Source organism: Orycteropus afer, unplaced genomic scaffold, assembly GCF_000298275.1.
Source record: "Orycteropus afer afer isolate SDZICR_OR568_19922 unplaced genomic scaffold, OryAfe1.0 scaffold00029, whole genome shotgun sequence".
Taxonomy (NCBI): Eukaryota; Metazoa; Chordata; class Mammalia; order Tubulidentata; family Orycteropodidae; genus Orycteropus; species Orycteropus afer.
Genome location: NW_006921616.1, coordinates 15,049,213 through 15,074,199, shown reverse-complemented (window position 1 = coordinate 15,074,199; position 24,987 = coordinate 15,049,213). Strand labels below are relative to the sequence as shown.

At 40.0% G+C, this 24,987-nt stretch overlaps 1 protein-coding gene across 1 annotated transcript in view; it reads right to left on the bottom strand.

The window, feature by feature from the left end:
• TCF4 (transcription factor 4) overlaps window positions 1-24,987 on the bottom strand; it is a 416,421-nt gene that overhangs the window by 34,641 nt on the left and 356,793 nt on the right. Inside the window, exons 8-12 of the mRNA XM_007935518.2 lie at window positions 24,477-24,582; window positions 20,406-20,539; window positions 12,404-12,536; window positions 3,714-3,781; window positions 2,494-2,572 (exon numbers count right to left, since the gene is read on the bottom strand). Coding sequence (XP_007933709.1) covers window positions 2,494-2,572; window positions 3,714-3,781; window positions 12,404-12,536; window positions 20,406-20,539; window positions 24,477-24,582 — 520 coding nt within the window. The remainder of the gene's footprint in view (window positions 1-2,493; window positions 2,573-3,713; window positions 3,782-12,403; window positions 12,537-20,405; window positions 20,540-24,476; window positions 24,583-24,987) is intronic.

Here is a 24,987-nt window from a genome sequence, read left to right as displayed (position 1 = left end):
CTTCCAAGGCAGTATCACTATGGAAACAGATTGCCCAACCTTCCTTCTGAGAAGTGGCTGGTGGGTTTGAACCGCCAGCTTTCTGGTTAGCAGTCAAGTGCCGTAGGCACTATGCTACCAGAGCTCCTTTAAGAACTTTAGAGCTTCAAAATCACATCAGTTGGCAGTGATCTACGAAACTAGTACTTCAAAAAACTCAGTATGACAGTAGCAACTAGCTTCTCCCAAAGAAACTATCTTTTTTTCTGATTCACTAAACTTGGAGGTAAAGAAAGATTCCTGTTATATATTACATGGGTAACCCACAAAGAAAGTGTAAAAAACCCTTTTAAATTTAAAACAATATACATACAGTCAGTGTTGAAAATTTAGAAAATACTTAATTCAAAAAAAAAAAAAAAAAAAAAACCCTAAGATTTCACTGAAATCTCATTCCCAATGCAGTTAACACTTTTAAAATGTCCTCTTCCTGTCTTTTCTGAGAGTGCATGTGAGTATATTTTTATGTTAAATAAAAATAGAATATTTTGTTCAATTACTTTTAGGGACAGAATTTGGACAGAGCCATCGGTGTGAACACAGCAATCTGTCCACCCTTGTGCCCACTCCTTCTCTGGGTCTGGACAATGATACTTGTGACCATTTCCCAGAGTCTAACAATATGGCACCACATAGTTATATCTTCCTAACGTGCGGTCTTCCAGGATGCAGTTCCAAGACCCTGGAAGGTGGCAGGCTCCAACCTTATTTCTGTGCCTTCTACCTCACACAGGATTCTCAGATTTTAAATCATTTGTGGTGTTTTACGGAATGATTTGTGCACTGTCACTGTCCTTTCCCTTAATTAACTTAGAAGTGGAGCAGCAGAATGGTGAATACCAGATTCTCATCCTAGCTCTGACACTAGTACTGGGGAAACCTTCATAAGTCATTTATCCTTTGTGAACCTCAGTACTCACTCTTGTAAAATCAGGGCATTGAACTAAATTAGTTGTTCTCAAACTTTATTAAAACCACAGATAATTTCCAGCAAATTATAAAACAGATGAAATGAGAGCTGCTATTTCAGGTGGGGAACTAAGAGCACTACCTGCCCACACTTCCTTACCATCTGTCTCAAGCTGACTCAAAGCCTTTGTGTCCACTCCTTGCTCTGGGAACAGACTCTGGTACTTGGGACCATTTTTCAGAGCCTAACAGTACGGGACTGACTCAGAAGAGTACAACAGTACTGGCCTTCACTTTCTATCTCTATAATGAAAACACCAGGGGATGTTTCACTGTTGTTTCATTAGCCTCTTAATTTCATCTTTATTTCTTCCCAGCTTTGACTTTGTCTCTAGGGACATAACGGCTTCAGGACCCAGCTATGCCTCTCTCTATCCAGTGATCATCCCATGTCAATGAAGGATTGGAAAAGGCTGATGTTAAATCCCATCTAAGCCATGGGCATCACCTCTGTGGCAGTCTGAAATCTCCCATTCTCTATCAGGGAGCTTGGTTTACAGTGGGGATCACCTGAGTGGTGCGTGCTGGAATAAAAGAGGATCCAAGAGGCAAATGACTTCACCAAAAATTACAATATAGGCAGGTTTCAATTAGGCATAGATGAGATTTAGTTCTTTAGTCAAAAAAAAAAAAAAAAAAAAATCTTTTAGAAGCCACCTGTCCTCTTTCCAAATAGCAAAGACATACACTAGACTGGGTTTTCTGGAAGCATTTATATGGGAAGGGCAATAAGCCTCTTAAACCTCTGAAAAGTGAAATGACTGACTGACATAATTCTACAAATTGTCAGTACTCAATTGGAAGGCACAGGTCTGGTTAATTTGCTATTTTTGTTCTTTTTTTGAGACAAACATCCCCCTTTACTCCACAAAATTACCTCATAAATTTATTCACAAAATTCCAGATTTTCTTCAAACATTCCAATAGCATGGTCTTTAAAGAAGGAATTAAAAAGAAATCCAGGCTCATCATGGGGAGTATCTCCTTGTGTAATCTCCACTTCATTCCATCCCATGCCTGTAGTAACTGGGCTTCCACCTGAGCAGTTTTACTGGAGTGTGCTATTCCATTTTGGAAGGAAGATGGGGCAATCTACTTCTGTAGTGATACTGCCTCGGCAACCCAAGAAGGGGTCGCTATGAGTCAGGGCCGACTCGACGGCACATAACAACAACAACAACAACTGTTCTATTAAGAGGTATCTTCTCATGAGCCAAGAAATATTTAAGAAATAAATTTTTCATGACCTTGTGTATTCTAAAAACATTCACTCATCTAATTTTTAGAAACATTTTGGATATAAATGGCTGTACCGTCCTATGGTAGCCTGTCTCTCCTACCTCCTTTCTATTTTCTGTATGGGAATGCGATGATTGGGGATTTTGGTGGGAGTGAGCTTCAACCTACTTGAACAACAAGTTCAAGGGGAAAATCATTATAAAAAAAATCTGTTACTATGATGAAATGGTATTTCCAGCACAGTACCTGAGAGAGAAGGAGGAGAGCCAACAGGAGTTGAGGGGTTTGATGAAAAGCTGTTGTTAGTGTGATCTGGAGAATAGATCTTAAAACAGTGGGGAGAAAAACAAAAAAACTCATTCATTAGGAATAAACAGTGAACAATTTTTTGAAATGACAATGGATCAACACAATTCATTTAAAAATTACAAGTTATGAAATAAATATAACCATCAGCTGTAGTAACAGTATTCTAAAATGAAATACTTTACAATTACTTATATTTTCAAAAGAAGAATTACTGAGGTGGTATGGGGTCATGGAAGAAGAACTAGTTTGGGGATCAGTAGGCTTTGGTTCTAATCCTTTGCTTACCATTAACTGGCTGTATGGCAATGGGCAAGCCACAGAGGTTCTCTGAACTTGGCTTTCCTCATTCACAAAAGAGGGTGGAGAGTACTATCTCTAAGACTTTTGTCCAACTCCTTCTTCACATGACTAAAGCATCTGATCTCAGGCAATAGTTCAAGAAAAACTTCTACTTACTTCGGGGCATGATGCTAATATAAATTCAACTTACTTTATGCTCCCAGTGGTAAGGAAAAGCCAAACGAACAAAGTATTAGAGCAATGGATTTCCATTTCCATTTGTAAATGACCATGTGTGGCACTGGAAGAAAATACCAGGTGTGTTCGCTCAGACACAGAAGAAGTGCCATTTTTTGCCTACTGAATAGGCAAGAACAGTTCAATTCTTGCCTCCTGGCAGTGGGCCCACAGAGGAGAGAAGCTAATTTCCTGGGGGCCAATTATGTGGCAACTTCTACACAGACCTCAGTCTCTGTCATTTTGACTCTTTTGAATGTCTTTTCCAAGGTGCTGTAGAAATGCCCTTTGTAAAATCAAGCTTAGCTCTTCACTGAGCACCCGTACAAAGAATAAGGAGTTCAGAAATCAAGCTAGAAAAGCTGTACACCAAAGGACCTAAGAATACCCACTGGCCAATCACTTAGCACTGCTTAACACAACTGTGAAAGGACAAGATAGAACAGACCGTCCAAGTACTGGAAGCATCAGCACGCTTGCCTCAGTTCTTCCAATGACCATTATGCAAGAAAGCTTGTATTTTCAAAAAACCACCCAAAGCTACTTGCTATTCATTTCCTAAAATTCCACATGTCCACTTGTGATTACAGTGCACCCTTCCACCACGGCATGTGTGGAGTCCAAAGTCAGTATTTCCTCACCGAAGCTAGTGCTTTCCCCAGGGCATCTCCAGTCTGAGAGCTGCCCGCTGCTCCGCTTCCTCTGTTCGCTGCAGAAACAAAAGGCAGAATATGAAAACGAGGCAGTGAAACGTCTCACAATTTACTATTCCTGGTCCATTTACTCACAATTTAATTGCATTTTTAATGCTAATTACAACACATTAATCTTTAATTAGCATTAATTTGTTTGCTGAGGTAGATGTCAAATATATTCATGTTACATTTTTTACAAATAAAATATCAACCCGACACTTTGGTTTAAAGATAAGGTGTCTTCATCGCTATTAGTTTCTCCTCATGTTGCTCACGGGTAGCGAGAGGCGAATGGTCCCCAGCAGGCACAGGGAGCTCACTGCCAGGAGGCTCAGGTCGTGGGGGCTCAGGTTATAGTCCCCCTCTCTAGACCATGGCTTAGCTCACTCAGGTCTCTGAAGTCCTCAAACTTTGGCTTTCCTCTATTTCTTTTTTTTTCCCCTCTATATTTTTATCCAGTAAATTGAATTATTTTCACCAATGATTTATACTTCATTTCAACTAATAAAAACCCGGGCACACAGCAATCTGGGGTGACCCTCGCAAAGTTCCACAATAAACAAAATAAAACACAAAACCTAGGAAAAAATCTGGCTGCTTAGGAAAGAAAACAGCTTTAATGCTTTAAACTATGTACATCTTCTACGTAGTTACGTTTGTGTTCACGTAAGAAAAATAGACCTGTTGTGTTATTAGAAGTCAGTAGGGGCTCCCATTCCAGAGATAAAGTAAGTCGACGTGTTTGGGACGCTTTTATCTCTATTACCTTAAACACTGGTGTTTTTATCTACAAAATAGATGAACAAAGACTGGTGGCAACAAAAAGATATAGATGGTGGTACACGATCCACAGTCAGCTCTATGTACCACATGTGTTTCAAACGTAACTGTCTTTATAACTAAGTGGCAGAATGGTAGCCGGTGTTCCCTGAGGCCCTCAGTATTAATACAATGCCTATAACATTTGCTATGTTGCATTTGTTAAGTCCTCAAAATTAGCAAATAGACATAATAATTAAATAAAACTCATTAAATTCCCAAGAGAAGATGTTTTGCATTATCTTGTGAGGTAAGAAAAGGAAACTGTAAATTAATGGATTAATAAAAACAAAACTTCACTGCACATGTTCATAATTTTCAACAACTTCCAGCCCTGTCCCTGAACCAGAAGAACACACTTTCCGCCACAGGTGCAAGGTCAGGTTCCAGTCTGCAAAGCAAAGTAGCAGGGTCAGGTCGTGGGGGCTCAGGTTATAGTCTCCCTCTCTAGACCATGGTTTAGTTCCCTCAAATTATGCCTGTTATTTTTTATACACTTATATGGAGGGCTTATCAATTAGCTAAACCTTCAGATACCACTTTATCTGGTTCACAAAACCCACATCCATATTCATTTTTTAACTGCTAAAATACAGAAAGAAAACTGATATACAAAAAGAACACAAATCACCTTCTAACATAACAAGCCTACTCCTTTATCTATCACAAATTTAAAAAATTAAAAATATATTGGTTATGTTACCAAATTAAACACATAAAATTTGTTGAATTGGTAAATGTTTTGTTATATATATTTTTACTACATTAAAAAGAAAAAGAAAAAAAAAAAAAAAACCATTCGTTATTAGTACTTAAGATTACCTACACAAGCAAATTCTTTGAAAGTAGAGTCTGGCATCACACAATTAGGCTAATGGAAATAACTCTTCCAGCTAACACAAATATTAAAAATATGTATGTAAGACAAAGGTAACTGAAATTTTATCTACTGTGAAACACAAGAAGAATGACCGTATTAGGAATTCTCGAATAACTAAAGCTATTCTAAAGAAAAAATAATAAGAATTTTGAAAATATACATAGCACTAACATTTTTTTTTCCCCAACATGGATTAATTACCATGGTATATGGGGGCAATTCTCTTTCTCTCTCCTAGAATCAATATTGTCTTTTCATTACTATATCCCTAAAAATTAGATTTGGCAATACATATAATTTCTGATATCTGCTTGATTTGAAAATAAAACTCCACTGGAAAAAGCCCTATTATCTAACAAGGAACCCACGCCACAAAAGGGCAATAGAATTTTACTCATTCATAGATACAAAACATGCTATAGAAGCAGTTTCCAAAAGATTGATTCTTCCTTTGAGTAACTTCAAAATGAAGACTAAAATTTAAATATATATTCCTCATGTAACCAAACAAAAAGAATTGAAAAACAATCAAAATACTTTAGGAAAACTGAAATAAATCATACATGGTATAAATTACAATTTAGAAAAGACAAGATGTAACCATAATTATTTCTTTAGCAATATTTTGTAGTACCAAACCTCTCTAACTGACCTTTCTACTAGGCCCTGTTTTATAGAGGGAGATATTAACACTCAGGAAGTAGAATAAAAAATAGAATCAATTCCTTTCCTCATGTTGTCATGAACACATTTCAAAGAACTACAAAGACTACTCATAGAAGCTACTGACAACAACAGACGATTTTTTCTCATGAAGCCATTTTACCTTCTAACAGCTGGAGCACAAACTGCAAGGGCTTGAATTTCAAAGCTGTTTACGGGGGCCAGTTTGCACTTTCACTTGGAGTATCTTTTGTTCTGTTCCGGAAATGTTGGAGAAGACACATTTTCAAGACTCTCCAAACATGTGAAGCTACATTAGGTCTTTCTCAAAGATTTCTTTTTTAATTTGTGTGAATGATATATCAAACAGTGAAATAACCAGAAAGTGCATAATATTTTCAAATGGTATAATTTCTTCTTGCATTGATAAACTGCAAAACACACTTGTAGTTACATTTCGTGTTCACCCAATTCACCTTTACTATAACAGGATTTGCCTACTGTTCTAAGTGCAAGTTTATTGCATTTTACAAAATGGCTTAGGTAACAGAGAGAAGACGAAAATGATGGCCTTCCTCTTAGTAACGACTGGGTAGGTATTCCTGGTTACTCGGCTCAAATCAATTTCTCTTGCTCAAGGGAAAAAATAATCAGCCTGTAAGTAGAGCTGCAACATAAATATGAATGGAGGATGAGCAATTATTAAGAGCAACTATAATTTTGTAGGAGGATTTGACACCGCCAGGCACCTAATTATGACTTGGATAGCTTGAACCCAGGTGCTGTGGCTGACGAGAAGATGGAGCAGAAGGCTGGGATTCGCGTCTTCAGCTACATGCTGGGCCACCCTCTGCCTTAGTCTCTGCTGCGAGGAAATGTCAAACCCAGTAGGCACCCTAAATAAAACACCAGTAGTAGAGGTGCCTGGGAACCAACTACTGAAAACCAGCATTCAGAAAATGTGTTACCCCTTTATTGCATAACCCTAACCTCAGGCAACAACAACCGCCACCCCAGGATGGGAGCTCTGGTAGCATAGTGCCTAAGACACTAAGGTCCTTGACTGCTAACCAGAAGGCTGGCATTGCAAACCCACCAGCCACTCCTCGGAAGGAAGGTTGGGCAATCTACTTCCATAGTGACACTGCCTCAGAACCCAAGGAAGGGTCGCTATGAGTTGGGTCTGACTCAACGTCACACAGCAACCAACCAAAACCTCAGGATAGGAGCCTGATGCAGCAGTGGTTAAAGCATTTGGCTGCTAACCAAAAGGTTGGCAGTTTGAACCCACCAGCTGCTCCACAGGAGAAAGATAGGGCAGTCAGCTTCCATAAAAATTTACAGCTTTGGAAACCCTATGGGACAGTTCTACTCTATCCCACAGGGTTGCTATGAGTTGGACTCGATTTGATGGCAGTGGGTTTGGTTTTTTAACCTTAGGATGGGAACACCATGGAGACATCAGAGGGATACAAAGTGCAATTCCAGTGGAGAAAATTACCGTTTAACATCTAGGATTTTCTGAACTGAGTCCAAGTGACTCTCCTGCTATTTATTAGACGCAGCCTAACAACTCCATAAGCTTGTCTATAAAGTACCAAAAAAAGGGAGCATTCCCAGTACTCCTACTACAGTCTTAAAACAAAACCTCCAACAGAGGCTACCCTGCACTAACTTTTAGCAGGAGGGATTTCTAGGCAGCTGGGGAGGAGGTCAGGCCTCATGACCAAGTACAGGAAATGGACAAGAAAACTTAAATCAAACTCATTTACTGTTCTCCGTTGGTGGTCTTTGCAACTAAGAGACACCAACACTGTTGAATAAAATCCACAGTACTCTTATGGTCTCTGGCTTGGTCATCACCCCAATGCATTCGAAGGCTCAGGATTCTTGTAAAATACAAAGTGAATATTATGTGACTACTCTAATAATAAAATTACTGTGAAACCGAGTCCTCAAGGGGAAAAGGACATAATGTTTCTACTAGAAGCCACATACCAAAATGCATCATGTCAGACAAATATGTCATTAGAAGTGAAACTTGTAAACCAGATTAATTCATGAACCAGATAGATATTCCAGGGTAATCTTTAACATATGCTGTGTTAAATCAATCTTGGTAGCTGTGTTCCTTCGATGCTGTTTGGTCTGATGTATAAAAACATGGGAAATACCATGCATTAGAAAGCAGACCAGTTCAAGACTAATAAACCAATAATAGTTATTGTAACCATTATATTAGTTATACGTGGCAGTCGGTATCCATAAATATTTACAGCCTTGGAAACCCTACTTTGTCCTAAAACGGTCGCTATGAGTTAGAAGCGACTCGATGGCAGTGGCTTTGGTTTTGGTTTAGTTGTATGTTCAATTGCCTCTGAGGGGAAGAGAAGGTGTGCAGTCCCAAATCAAAAGGGGCCACAGCCTGGGAATTCACAGTGCCCCCCAATGGAGAAATGGCGTGCTCTCGTCCTTGGGCTGGAAGAAGGAGCTCTCATTCCTTCTGACCACAAAGGGCTACTGGATGTCACTGCAGACAGAAAGGCAATAGGCAGAGAGCAAAATGTACATGACACTAATATCTATACATTCTTATTCTCTATGTCGTTGTCAAGTGCCATCAAGTTGATTTCAACTCAAAGTGACCTGATAGCACAAAGGAGAACTACCCAGGTAGGGTTCCTTCTCCCACAGAGGTGCTGGGTGGGATCCAAGTACCAATCTTTTGGTTAGCAGCTGAGTGCTTATGGGTTGTGCCACCAGGCTTCTTCCTATTCTCATATAGCTGGTACCTGACAGCTATACTTCTTTCTTAGGTACAGCTGTTAGAGTGTACGACTTCTGAGCTACACCAAGCAGCATAACTTCAAAAGAACTTCTGGAATAAAGCTCAAGGACTCTGATACCGAGAACTCCTGAAATATCCTGACTTAACATCTTTCCTTCACTGGGGCCACTCTCGCTGGACTACTTAAGTAACCCATGTTGCCTCCCATGCACTATATTCCTCCTAGTCCAGGGTGCTTAAAGACCCATTCTAATTCAGAAATGTCTAATGCAATCTCCAGAGCTTGCTGGCAAGGCCTGCAAGAGAAGTAGGAGACAATATGCCATGATGTAAAGTATTTCACTTTATAGTTCTCTCAAAAATCCATGGATGAACGTGTCACCTAAAAAAATCTCTAAGTACTATAATCTGAGTAAGCATCATCCTTTCTAAGAGTGCCTCAAAAACTGATAGCATTAAAAGACAAAACCAAACAAGAAACAGCGATCACTCCCCCAAGTCAAACAAATCAAAAGTGGGGCCAAACCTCCGTGGATACCTTTCATCTCTGAGATGCAGAGGATGGGAATGAGAAGCCAGGGCTCCAGAGAGGTTACTTTCTGAAGGTTCTAGAGCTTACGCCACTCTTCACACGTGCTCTGTTGTTCTATCATTGGCTCAGGACAATTGCTGACCACCAGGGAGGGACACTATACCATGAAACTGAGAGATGGGCCAGCTGTCTTCCTCTGAACTAAAAAAGCAGCTTTCTGGGACATCAATGCCATTCATGAAAAGACTGCACTGCCTTGCAACTTTTCACCAAGAAAACTTGAAAAATGTGATTTCCATGTGTTAGTGCTTGAACCCCATTCTTACGGCATTAGTACTGCTTACAGTTATTTTCTACAGAATCATGTGTGTAATCTCAAACATGTGTCAGGCTCCATGTTCCCTATTTACCAATTATTTAATTAGCTCTGTTTGTTCTTTGAGATACAGGCAATGTAATATTTCTTTATTTCCTGCATTTCACTATGAGTGAGCATATGCCAAATATTTTCAAAAGTCTACAGATGTATCCTATTAATCCACACTGTTTGTTAGGAAAGTATCACTAACATCAGAGGAGAATGTTTCTCTTCTTGTTATACAGACATGCTGCCATCCTGAAGTCTACCACACTCTGAAAGTCAAACCAAAGCCTAAGAGAATTAAAGTGTGAAGAAATACGAGCCACTAGGACACTGTGCAACACTAAGGCCTATTACCATACTTAAAATTTCCCTGCATTTTAACTTAAGGAATCAGAAGACACAAGGGTTTCTAGAATGTTCTGCCTTAAAGTAATACCTATATTTATGCAAATTAATAAAGGTCTGCTCCTCCAAAAAACTGGATTGCCATGTTAACTTACTTCCCTAAATGTACACATAAATGATTACCCTAAGGCATGCTCATGTTCTGCTAGTGGATTGTGACAAGCACAACGATTATTGTGGGGGAAAAAAAAAAAGTTACGGAGTAAAGTTGTTCCTCAAAAGTTCTTTTCTGAGTTCCAAAAATCTCTTTTCCCTTTTAAAATTATTTTTAGTCTAGACATTCCCTCCACTTAAAGAGGACCCTGCGGTCTGTAACAATGGAGCCCACCCTTAGTGTGTTGCTGAACCCCTAAGTATGCAGATGTCACCTGTCACTGCACTCTGCCCAGACCAAATGGGTAGTCTGTCCCTTCACATCCACAAGCTAATGATGAGATGGCCAGCTTAAACTAAGCAAATCTCACTCCCACGCAGACTCACAGCTATTATGAACACAGCTCATTGAGACCGCTGACACCAACTCCTAATATCCCTTTCTTCCTGAGTCATAGTACCCCTCTACCAGCCAAACTGGTTTGCAAATCAGTAACTGAACTATTTTTCAAACGGTATCTCAGTATCTTTTCTTCAATTCAAGGTTTTGCTCCCCTTTGTACCTTCCTAAAAAAAGAAAACTACACTCAAACCAAAAGTGGACAGGAAATGTGCCGTGTAAGTAGATGAATGGCCAGCCATCCTCCTTTATAACTAAACCTCATGACTGCAGAAATGGGGCTTTCCATTTGTCAAACCACACTGAAGTGAAATAGGCTTTTCTCACTCTTTCAGTTCTGCAGTTCTTTCTTTTTTCTTGTTTTAAAAATCTGCCAAAACGGTACTGATAGTGAACAAAGCTTCCTCATGTGACCTCTGTCCATAGCTCTCCAAGGTCAAGTAGATGCAACACATTTGTAGAAGCTTTGTTATGAAAAGTTACAAAATGGAAACTCTTTCCTAAATTTGGTTCTCAGTGAGACATGATGGCGAGGGCTGTGAGATGGCTCACTTCAAGTGTGAAATACATTATTGAATAAGCAGGGAGTACATTATTTAGGCAGAGATTATATTTGCAACATTTTAAAACACTTCTCTTCTCCTTCATCATAAACTCTCCCACGTAAGTGATTCACACACTTTCCAAACTTCCAGACTATCTAAAGAGAAGGAAAAAACAGGGAAGAACCAAGGGAAATATACACTGGCATTATTCTGTCACACAGTCTTCTAAAATACACCTTGGGGGTTCTTCAAGGCCAAGCAAGGTGTGGGCTTGAGCTCGAACCAGGGTGGGTGAGGCAGTGAAGTCTGAGGTTTTAATATTGCTCATCTGAATGACATGGCTAACAAAGGCAGGTTCAGAAGGGAGTGGCTGTTCATTCCCCCAACCTGCACTCTTCCTTCCTGGGGGGAGGGGGCTGGACATGGTCAGGGAGCAGTGTGTCTTTGGAGAGGATCACAGTGAACCACGTTGTAAAAGATGAGAGGACAATGGCTCAGTTCACTTGGCAGTAGCACCCCTCTTGGGCCTGCACTAGCTAGTTGATTTGCTTGAGAAAAAGCAGTGAATAAGCTCAGGCCCACAGATGCTCAGGCACTCACTTTCTCTCTCCCGTAAGTGAGCAAACCCCGTTCCCAGAAGGATGCTACCATGGCATGTTCTTAGGAAGGTGAAGTTCATCTAGTTAGTAATAACTGTCTGTGAATTTTACATAAACCAGTCTTTGGAAACAGTGGCCCACCATGCTTAAGAACTTAGCACAGTGACTGGAATTTGAAAAGTGGTCAATGGCTATTATCAAGAGCTATTATGCTTCCTACCTCACTAGTCTTAAATGGTTCATCTTATATAAAATTCACTTTTCTCAAGGTTTGACAGTGAGAAGCACAGCAGTTTTGGTCTATTAGAACCTTATTCAATCTAGACACCTACCATGGACAAAATGGCCAAATTTTGGTTCCTTATGACAAAACAGCAATTATGGTCAAGCCAATGGCTATTCCTATCTGGTTCATTTGTTTGTTCATTCTTTTATTTGAAAAATATTCAGTGCTTAATTGCTGTCCAATTATGAGGAAGAAAAGAACCCTTCGTCATTAGACCCTGACATTGATTGCTGGTGTCAGAACTCACACTTCCGTGACTTACCCATTATACTGTCTGTCCCGTTGGCAGGAGGCGTGCAGGAAGAGGTGCTGTAATGGTTTGTACCACTACGATGGAAAGTGGACATCGGAGGAAGACTGGAATTGATGTCTGCTGAGGAGTGTGATGGATAGGTCTGTAGCAAGAGGCAGAAAAGGGAGGTTATCTTCAACCACAAAATACATAGTGGGTAAGTTTCCTAATATTTCTTTCAGAACTCTCTCATTTGCAACAGAGACAGTCTTTACATGTTTCAAATACCCAAGAATATGTCTTGCTTACATTTGACAGCTTTTATTTTTCAAATAATGAAATATGAAGATACATAGCTTGGATTTGCATCTAATGGAGACAAATACACTTATAACCTAAGACACCGAGAAACAACTGTGATCTCTAAATCTGAAAAGACACTGCTTAAAATCATCTCTTAGAGTTCACCAATGTTAAGGGACCATTTCCACTTTTTTCTTGGAAGGGCGGGCTATTGATCAACTGAGAGAGACTTCACTATATAATGAATATAATATCATGATCCACCACATGGTTTACATGACACTTCACTTTGACCTTGGGCACTAAATGGAAAACAGTCACCTGTATCAACCTTCTTCCTGACAAATTTGATCATCTTTCTGAATCCCAGTAAGAACAAATGGCAAAAAAAAAAAAAAGACACTAACAAGTAAATACCTCTCTTAAGGATCAATATGAAACCACTGTCGTTGAGTCAGATCTGACTCACAGTGACCCCTCCTTGGATTTCCAAGGTGGTATCACTACATAAAGTGATTGCCCTTCCTTCCGAGGAGTGGCTGGTGGATTTGAACTGCCAGCCTTCTGGTTAGCAGTCACATGCCTTAGGCACCACACCACCAGTGCTCCCAAGGATAAATATGGAAAGCTTTAAATCAATGTCTATATTTAATTAAGGAGCTCTGGTGGTGTAGTGCCTAAGGCATGTGACTACTAACCAGAAGGCTCGTGGTTCAAACCCACCAGCCACTCCTTGGAAGGAAGATTGGGCAACCTACTTCTGTAGTGATACTGCCTTGGAAATCCAAGGAGGGGTCGCTATGAGTTGGATTTGACTTGATGGCAGTGTGTTTGGTTGTTTGGTTTATATTTAATTAAATCAGAAGCAGTGATTTACTTATATATTTAATTCAATCAGAAAATGAATTGAAAATTGTTCATTTTGATTTGAGTTCTTTCTCTGCAAGTCCTCCTCATTTGCTACCATGCTCCCTAAGAAATAAGAACGTCATGTTTGCAGGATCATCTGATTCAAGGCTTGGCTCTGGATTCAATTATTATGCTAGCTGCTCAAAAATAAGCTACAGTTCTTGAGGCATGTCACAATACCTGCAAGGTGCCAAATTATTTGCTACCAAACCACCCTCTGGGGAAGGGGTAGACAACTAAAGAGACATGGCTGCTTACAAAGATGCCTTCTTTCCCAAATAAGAGAGTCTTAAAAATTTGTTCTCATTAAGCATTTGAATGTGTCACCCATGTATAAAAGAAAATTATTTAAGTTAAAGTATACATTCCACATATGTAACATACTAATGGGATGTTGTTGTTGTTGTTGTTGTTGTTTGCCATCTAGTCGGTCCCGACTCATAGCGACCCCTCCTTGGGTTTCCGAGGCAGTATCACTACGGAAGTAGATTGCCCAACCTTCCTTCCGAGGAGTGGCTGGTGGGTTTGAACCGCCAGCCTTCTGGTTGGCAGTCAAGTGCCTTAGGCACTATGCTACCAGAGCTCCTACTAATGGGATATGGACCCTTATTATATTGTTACTGGAAATCTGTTAAAATGGTTGGATTTGAAATTAGAGATGGAATGTGGTACTAACGGTCAGAGGTGCTTAGGGTCCAGGCACTTTGTGACAAAGAGTGAAACACGTACTCCTACTGTGTCCCTCTTTGCTGTGTGAGCCCATCCTGAGTTCCACCTCTTCCCTGAGGCTTCCTTTACCACTTCCAACTCTTCCTCCATTTCTTCTTTCTCTGAATCCTCAATGCACTTTCATTCTGCATCGTGCCATTTAACACCTAATTGTGCGTTCCCTTTCACTGCTCTCTCCTCCAAGTGCATTCATTTCCACCTATATTGTAAACCATTAAGGGGAGGGACAGTGCTCATTCATACCTCTGCATCCCACAACTTGTGCCTGAGTGCTGAACACATCAGCACATTATATACTCAATGAATTATCAGTTTTCAGTTGGTATTTAAGAAATAGTGGATTGAAATATTATTTGAGTGACAATGAATCTAGCAAATTAGTCTACATTTTAGAGCTAGGATTGCCAATAAGATCATTTAAAATATTACCTCTGTAAATCTAAAATAGTCCAACTTAAAGAACTTCAGGGACAAGGTTGAGATGATGCCCTTAAACCCTTCCAAGATCCCAAGAGAATGACATTCAAACTTTTCATTCCTAGGTCTCTTCACTTGACCAAAATTTCCTTAGGCCACCAACTGAACTCATTTCTTTTTGCTACTTAGAGACTACCCCACAGTGCATGAGATTTTCTCCAGAGAATGATGCTGTTGCCATCAGTTGCCACTGAGTCAATTCTAACTCACGGCCACCCATTTGTGCACAGAACTGCTCCACAGGTTTTTCAAGGCCGTGAACTTTGAGAAGCAGACTGCCAGGCTGCCTTCGGAAGACAGTGGGCTCAATCCACAGCACAGCTGATCTCTGAAAGACTGGACAAGTGACAGAACGTCGCCCTGAGAAAAGCACAGAAATACCGACGTCTGCTCCAGGGATAAAGACCGTAACAGAGAGCAGACAAAGAAGCAACAGAGGAAAGGAAAATAGAAGAGAAAGAGAGGGTTTGATTTCACTTCTGCAGTCCTTTTCCATGCTGAGTTTCTGAAGAACAGAGAAACTTTACAAATGAGTTCAAAGTACATATAAATCTAAAAAGGGCAAAAGAAGTTAAGAAACATAATTAAATAGCCATAATAATCAGAGGATGTGACAGGAAAAAAAATAATTAGTGAGAATTTTTTAAACCTCTTATCTTTTTGTAAAATGGGTAGGAATTCTAGATTTGCGAGATGAAGGGTTAACATGGAGTTTGGAGAGTAAGAAAAATTAATCTCCATAGGTTTTAATGGAGGAAACCAATGCAATCCTCATAAATAGGTTATTTTTAAAGAAGTGTAGAAAGTTAGATGTTGAAAGAAATTAATGGGATTTACAACTAGATTATTTTAGAATGAAAGTGTCTTGAAAACTACTGCCACTGGAAGATGTAACAAGTGCGCCACAGAGAGTTTCAGGGACATGTGAATAATGTCTCTTTCAGAGGATTTGTGGATCAACTCTAAGAGAGCTTCTTAGCCTGTTTTACTTTAGCTATTAAGACTATCTGTCCTGTTTGCTACAAGGAGAAATGGGAGCTCACTGTATTCTGGCTTTACATGCCTGCTATCTGCTTCTTTATTCTTACTTATGATACCCACTAACTGCGTGTCTGGAGTCGACTGGCAGAGGAAGTGGTGGAAATCTTTCCATCAATGATGCTTTTACTGACTCACGGGACTAATAATAAAGATCAGAAATGAGGATAAATGATAGTATATATTCAGTAAAAAATCATGATTTGGGCTGAGGCTGAGTTTCACAGCCTTGGCCCTACTGATCTTTGGTGCCTGATAATTCTTTGCTGTAAGGGGCGGTCCTGTGCAATGCAGGGGTCTACCAGCATCCTGTCCTCTACCCATCAGATGCCTACATGTCTCTAGATATTGCCAAATATCCCTGAGAGGGGAAGAGGGCCAAATCAGCCTCAGCTGAGAATCACTGAGCTAAGGGCTTACATTATAGGAAAACAAAAGACCGAAGAACCCCCTTTATGTTACATGTCTGTATTCAGGACTCTCTTACTCTGGGGCCTAAAGACCATGCTGACACCATGCCACACACAAGGACTCCACCCTATTTTTAAAAAGAACTCTGCCAAGTCATCCTTAACTTATATCTACAAAAACCCATCGGGATGACTTGTATTTGTATCTGCAACACAGTGGTGATTGGCTGTGAGATCCTGTCATTGAAGCTGAAATTGTAAAGGGAACTTAAAGAACTAAAATTGGTGACTTCACACTTGCTACTGAAATATGTGGATTTTAAGCTTTATAATTACACACTATGCTAAAACATGATATAAACTTATGATGGTAATAATGTTTCTAAAATGCTTTACCTTTAGTTAACACTCATTTGCTAAATTGCATGCAAAATAATCCCTGGAAGGTCCTTTCTTTTTTGCCCAATTACCTCTCTGTTCATATGGGACTGGCCAAGGTATGGACTCAGAATGTAAGAAACTCCTACCAGTATTTCCAAGTGAAAGAACACTGACTTCCTTCTGCATATTCAAATTACTTTCAATCAGGAACTGAAGTTACTTCAATGAGAGATTGTCAGATGGTTAAACACTAGAATTACAAGGATTATTAGATATAATAAGTCAATAGTTTTCCTATCCATAAGAAAATTCATTAGGATGCACTGCCAGAGACCTTATTCCTTTAAGCATTAATACAAAACCCCTCATCTCCAGGATTCACTAACTGATCATATCAAGAAAGAAATCTCCATGTTTTGTGATGGATACATGGGATTACTCCTTTAAAATGATCTTTCTTACTGGTGGATAACACTGTTTTGGTTCAACAAAGCTTGTCCTAAATTACAATGTTTCTACAAGTATATTTGTATGCTCTGTAAGAATTCCCAGGTATATAGTAGAGCTGACAAGGGGCAAGGTTGTAGTCACTTCTTGGCCACAGTCATCTACCTAAGGGGAGTGAGTAGTTGGACCTAGGAGCTCAGGACCACAGTTGCAGAGGACATCAAGCTCAACTGGCATAACATACTACAGAAAGCATTGTTCCATGTCCTACTTTGGCGAGTAGTGACTGGGATCTTAAAAGCTTGCAAGAGGCCATCTAGATGCGACGATGGGTCTCTCCTCATCCAGAGCAAAGAAGAATGAAGAAAACCAAAGACACATGGGAACAATTAGTCCAAGTGACTGGTACACCATGCACTCCTATACGACTATGAGACCAGAAGAACTAGATGGTACCTGGCTACCACTGTCAACCACTAGGAGGGGGATCAATGTAAGAGATCCTGTCTAGAGTCGGAGAACAATGTGGAACAACACTCAAAATCATTAAAAAAAAAAAAAAAGGGACCAGGTTTGCTGGTCTAATAGAGCCTCATGAAATCAATGAAACTATGGCCCATACTTGTCCTTCAGGTCTAGAATTGAACCCACTTCTGTGGCATCCAGCCGAACAAAAGACAGGCATATGACATGAATATTTACATTAGGAAGATACACTCCTTAGAGAGATCAATCATGGGAGAATAGAAGGGCTGTGTATGTACAGGGAGACAGCTGGGGGGCAGGAGTACATGGGAGGGAAGGACATAGGGAGGTGGTAACTAGCTGGAGGGAGCTGTAGCATTGTGGTAAATTGTAGTTAATGTCATGAGACAAAGTGTATGTGAGCTGCTGTATGGAAAGTGAATTTGCTCTGTAAACTTTCACCAAAATCACATTAAAAAAAAAAATTGTCCTAAATCAAATGTAATTGGCTTCCTTTTCAAAATCATGCTTTTTAGGCATCTGAACACATTTTAAAGATAGCCTCCATGCAGTGGACTCAATTGGGATAAAACCAATTCACCTAACTCAAAATTCCAGAGCATAACTGAAAAGGAAAGAAATGAAGATAGGAAGAAGAAAAATAAAAATAAGTAAATAAAACTTTTAAAAGGATTGAAATTCAAACATATTAGTACAGGGTCAAAATCTTCTGTTGGTAATCAATCGTTGGATAGATGTAATTTGATCATGAGCAAGGCCTTGAACCAGTTCAGTCATGGCCAAAGAAGCAAAACCAGAACAGACCCGAATTTTTAAAATCTGGGTGAATCACAATGATAACCGCAACAGGGAAAACTCCTGCCAGAAACTTAATCTTGCTCTTGTAAACAAGGGTGGTATACATGTTGCATAGCAACCAAATCGCTTGCCCATGGGATTTTGAGCAGTTTTGCCCCACTCAAACATGGTGGCCAACAGCACCACACTTTATATGTGTGTCGCTCTCCACAGTCTCGCCAATAACCCAGTCTCACAAATCAGGCTCCCGAAAAGGCTCACTCCACCTTTTCTCAGTCTTCCATTTCAGGGCTTTCACTCGTAATTTTTCCTTTTGAGGATCATGCAAGTTTTAAAAATGTAGGTCTGTTCCCATTTCACTTTGTTGCCCATGACTGAACCAGTTTGAAGCCCTAATCATGAGTCCTTAGGGGAGAGAAAAATGAGGGTAAAGAAATAAAATGTCAACTACAAAGAAACTCCAGTGTAATAAAAGTCCCTATTTCCTCAACTTTCCTTTCACTCTAATACCTCCAAGTGGGAGGTAGGACTGGGAAGTGGTGTAAACATGAAAGGAAACCATCTACTATTTCCTGAAAATGTGGTGAAAACTGAGAAAGTTCAGAGTTGACAGATGATTCAAAAAGGTCAATTTCACCTCTATAACCTGCGTCTCAGGAAGGGACAGGGTAACTGACCACAAGATAGTGTCTCTGTCACTTCTTGTTGTTATGTGCCGTCAAGTCAGACCTGACTCATAGCGACCCCTCCTTGGGTTTCCGAGGCAGTATCACTATGGAAGTAGATTGCCCAACCTTCCTTCCGAGGAGTGGTTGGTAAGTTTGAACCGCCAGCCTTCTGGTTAGCAGTCAAGTGCCTTAGGCAAATGTGTTTTCAAGGATAGCAGAGATCTTAACTTCTGGAATTCTTTTGGTGTCAAAGTATGATAAGTCTCCTTTGCTATGTCTACAGGGGTCAGGACAAAGAGAGGAGAAAGAGCACAGAGTCCAGAAAGTACTTTTTCCTGTATAAGAACTGAAAACCTAGCACATATCTGGAAATTGGTAGAAGGAAAAAGAGAAAATCACAACTTGAAGAGTAGTGATGTTAAGTACTACCCAGATCGCTGGACTTGTCACCCCTTTTTTATTCGTAGGGTTAGAGACACATAAACATTTAAGTTGTGTACTACACGAAGAACTCAAGTCCTAGCTTCTGCTCCTGTGGTGCAGACCTAGGGGTTCCCTTTCCTCCACTTAATGGCAGACTTAAATTCCTTACTGGATTCTGGGCTGTGACGTTTCGGTGGCTAGAATAAAGCCCTATGAGTCTCTTCTTCTGGGATAAAGAGACAAGGATGAATGCAGGTGATGGACAGAGTGGAGATAAAGTCAGCCCTTCACTTTTAGTAATCAAAGAAAGATAGCATTCCACAAACCGACTGTTGTCCATTGGACTGATGTAAAATGGAGATCGAGGGATATGAGGCTTGGAAATACAGCTAATGTACTAAGAATTGGAGATCTGATCTATGCTGCACGCCATGGTTACGGTGACTGAAGGCAATGCATATAAAGTGTGAGTCCTTCCCTTTGGGTGTGTCACAATGGGTCAAAGCTGCCACCAGCAACAAGAGCTAGTTAAGAGGGAACTGAAATGCCCATATGTGATGGTCATCATGTTCTCCATCACTTCTTTGTAAGGGACAGTGCTACTATGCTTCTCCCTGCAGGTACCCTTCATACCTACAGGAGAGAAAATACCCAAAGGAACAGCCATGACTGAAATCCTGCAACTCAACTATTGTGTGTATTTATGTTCCAAAGGAAGCAGATGCCGTGATAGGGCAAGCACAGAACAAAACACAATACAGAAAAACAATGATGGAGAGAGCCTGGAAGGGTTTCTAAGGTGATCTTAGGGCACGTCTTTGATCTCAGAAACAATACAGCTGGAAGAATAATGGAGGCACAGCTTTTGCATAGATTTACGGAGGGCTTGTGCGCACTCAGGTGGACAGGCGATGAGAGTTCACAGACGGGCTTTCTCTCTGTCACCATGTAATGCTGCCTTACCAAACGTTCGTGTGGATGCAGGCTGCAGTAGCTGCTAGACTGTGGAATATGAGAAGAATTGCCCAACATTCCTCCGTAGCCAGGCTGATTCATCCCACTGGAGGAGCTCCAAGGGTCACTGCTGTGATGGCCATCTGTAAGGAACAAAGAAAACCAACACTTCTCTGAGGCATTCAGCCTGCCCTTATAGAATAGGGTTTTTTCAGGGACTTAAAAATGACTGCCTGTTGTGTATTCAGCTTTGTATTGGTTAGCTGGTTATAGCAGAAGACAGTCATCATTACCCTACCCCCCACCCTGTGGAGCCATACTGTCAAACAAACATTTGACATAGTTATAATGTTCTTCATAAAAACTTAACTGCAAAAGAACAGAGCACGTTTCGACACAGAACCATGTCAAGTCAGCAAGGTAACCAATGCTAAAGGAAACAGTTCTCTGGAGTTCCCTAACTTCTTTTTCTATGATAACCAACTGAAAAGTTAAATTGTTCTTAAATTTTTGCATGGACATAAAATATTTGAGACATTATAAAGTTGGCAAACTATAGTTTTAAAGGCATATAAAAATAAGTAATAATAATAATAAAGAATACCTCAGATTTAAAAGGTTGCATTTCATTTTTGTCACATACACAGTAAAATAAATTGGGATTGCTATATGGTATGCAGGGAAGGCATCTCAAATAGCTCTTTTCGTTTTCCTCCTTTTGGTGTATAGGTATGTAACTACCTTAATCTTTCAGTAGCAATTCAAGGAGTACATACATATCACAAGGTGGGTATTAGGCTACAGACAATTTTGAGAACCTCTGAATTCTATAAAACTATTTACTTATGAGTTAAAAAGAGGAATGGAATTATATAAAAGATCATCTGAAGCCCACTCATAACCTTTTGCTAATAGCATATTTAAAACATTCCTACAGATTCTTTTCATTCCTTGGTTCTGTTGGCTAGAGGCTAATATTAAGAGATTGCTACTATTTGGTTCTGCATTCTCAAATTTAAGAAAAAAGCAATGTAGGTTACTGCAAAATTCGCTCATTTTTACCTTCTTTCATTAGCTTAACAAAAAATACTGAGGGCTGGCTAGAGACTGGTTGTTAAATGTAAAACATATACTGTTTCCTTGAAAATAAAATTATTTTCACCTGAATATTTAATTTACTATAGGCTTCTTGAAAGACATAGGCAACAGGCAAGTGAAACATGACACCCTATTTCATGAAGCTTTTTTCCATTGAGTTTCTATATCTAGAAGTTAAAATTCAGAAAACTGGAATATTTTCAGAACAGGGAGGAATATCCGTAGACTTCTTTCTTTAAGAACTCTGCAAGCAAAATCATGTCTGTGATTTTGACAACTTAAGAGTTTTAACTAGAAGATGGAAATTGAAGATAAAAATAAAAGGCCACAGTAGTCAGTTTAAAATAAGCTCCAGACAGTCTTGGAATATCTTCCTCTTAATTGCATATTCTTTCAAGACTTGAATTTTCAGGGCACCATGTACCTTTCTACTGAAGGGCGGTTGTGTGAAATGGGACCATGCTGCACCTGTTTTGGGGGCCAGAATTTTAAAATACAGGACTTAAAGAAAAAGCAGTTATGAGCTTTAGGGTTAGCCTAGATATGAAGTTCACCTTAAATTCAAATATGAAGTTTAAGACTACTCACATTTAAAATACATGGCATATATGACAAATACACTGAGAACATCCATCACTGAACAAGAGCTCCCTGAAACACGGTGACAACGTGATGCACTATATGGCAATACGTTTAGGATTTGTTATCAGAGAATATATGCTACTCAATGCAGACGCAGAAGATACACATTTTACATAAGTTATGCTTTTCACAAAAATTAATATTTATCGCATCCCATGATCTTAGCATAATGCTGTTTTGAAAGAATAGAATCAGATGTGTGCAAATTCATTGTGTTCATCATAAATGTCAACTAAAATTTTTTTTTCTTTTTTTTTGGGGGGGATCATACACAGTGCAAACAACCCTACTGCCACTGAGCTGTTTCCGACTCCTGGGATCATATCCAGGAAAACAAATGTGTTCATCACGTTTTGCTTAGTCTGTTATGGGTAAGACCCTATTATTTTACTAGACCTGGTCTTCTCTATAATTTGTAAAACTCAAGCAAGCCGACCTCCTGAAGGCAGACAGAAGAAACCTATCCTTCTGTCAATCCTGTCAATGGAAATCTATTTAAAGTGATGAATCTGTTTCAAGAGTTGACAACCTCTGTAAGCTCCATGAGCAGTTTCTCCCACTGCTCACAGAACAGGGAGATGATGGCTGCTATTTATAGCCTTCCATCAGAGCACAGAATGCACTCAGGGGACCCACCTGGCCATGTCCCTTTGAGGATTAGACCAAAGACGGGGCACAAGGGCATAGGACTCCTCTGCACTTGGGCTCCACTGTGTACAGAATAAAGTCTCCCTATTCCTGAGGGAAAAGGAGCTCTGGTAGTGGAGTGGTTAAGGCATTGGCTGCTAACCAAAAGTTGGGTGGATCAAACCCTTCATCTTCAGAAGAAAGAGGAGGCAGTCTGCTTCCATAAAGATTTACATCCTTGGAAACCTGTCCATAGAGGGCTGCTATGAGTCGGAATTGACTTAACAGCAGTGAGGCTTTTTTTGCTATTCCTGAGGGAAAGGAGTCCTGGTGACACAGTGGCCAGTGCTTGGATAACTAACCAAAAGGTCAATGGTTTGAATCTACCAGCTGCTCCACGGGAGGAAGATGTAGCCATATGCTTCCATGAAGACTACATGCTTGGAAACCCTATGGAGCACTTCTAGACTGTCCTAAAGGGTCACTATGAATTGGAATTCAATTCAGTGGCAATAGGTTTATTTTGTTTTATTTCCAAGGGACCAATCTGATTCATTTTTATAGATTTTCCATGGAATTTCACATGTGAACCAATGACCTGAAAGAACTAAGACTCTGAAGGGAAAGAAAATCTCTCTTTTAGTGGATGATTTTGAATGTGTCCACTGTGATCTAAGAGACCACTGGGCTGTTCACCTGCTGCTTGCTGCCTCAGTTCCATGCCACGCTTGGCCATGGCTCTTCCAAGACTGGCTCCAAGGACAAAACACAGTGGCACGGTGTGAAGGCACACGCTATCTGGTTCTCAAATCCAGGCAACAAAGCGTTAATAAAGTTCTGCTGTATGCCTCCTGGTGAATGGCACACCTTGATTTCAGGCTACTAACTTGGTAAAGGGATCTCCACATTTAAAAAATAAATGCCAGAGGTATACTGGGGGATAGAGTCTTTAGCTGGTCCATTCCTGTAAGCAGCTGCAATCATTTCGACCATCCTGGCCTTTTTCAAACAGTGGAAAAGGGCTATACAACCAACGGCAAGACTGTAAGTTCTGGGACCACATGCCCATCCGCATTACATTAATGGCACTGGGCAATTCAAAGAATCTAACTTTATCTACCACAAAGCTGTAACTTTCTACACTTGCTCCTAAAAAATAACGGGTCTCTCATCTCACATCAGTTAGCATGCTGGGATAAAGGTTTTGCTGTGTAAATAAAAGTCATCCAGTCTTTAGCTAGACCACATCATCTTAAATGGGACTCTTGTGCTTACCCTCTAATTGATAACTAGCTGACAAATCTATGTGAGGTTATACATGAGGATGACTTGTTCTCACTTAGCTAAGTCCAGGATGCTTACAACATACACTGAGCTGAAACAGGCACTCGTTTTTCTTGGGGATGGTGAAGAAGCTGAAAAAATGGGAGACCATCACCTGAGTCGCATCCACTCTAAGTGAAGCATATTGGTCTGATCTTAATTCCTTATTGCTCAAGGGGCTTTACTGTGAGGAAAAAGTCTTAGAAAAATTTTATTTATTTTTTTTTACTCTTAATGAATTCCATTTCTAAGACAAGAATGTCCTCCAGTAGTCTACATTTGCATAGCAGACGATATACTGGCTATCAGTCAAGCCGTAGTCTGTCCCATCCATGACTTTTGAAGACCGAGGAAAATTCTGCCCAGTAGATTTTCTGTAGAGCATCTTACCTTGCATGAAGAAGGAGCTAGGGAAAGTGCTGGCTGCTGGTTTTGAGGAAGGATAACCCGGTGAGTCCCTGTTGTAGTCGGCAGTGCTTGCTGACGGGGCATAAACCTGGAAAGGAGAACTGATTTAGTTTTGCCTTCTGCATTGACCAGAGTATCTCAAGATCCATAACTATATGAGCCACAGGAATAAAATGCTAAATTTCTACCATGTCTAGTCTAAACCTGAGCAAATCCTGGAAACACTGCCCCTCCTTTTCAGAATTCAAACCACCACACAACAACAAAGCTCAGCATATTTGTTTGAATGGAAAACAAAATTAAGGCTTAAAAGATAACCAGGGATGATATTTTCCAATCCTAGACAAGAATACTGCACCCACGTCTGTTTGTAAATACACTGCATAATATATCTATAAGAGGATTCCTGGAAGTTTGACTGTGTGTATACACAAACACATGTACATATATGTACATACATACATATATACACACACACACACAAATATATATA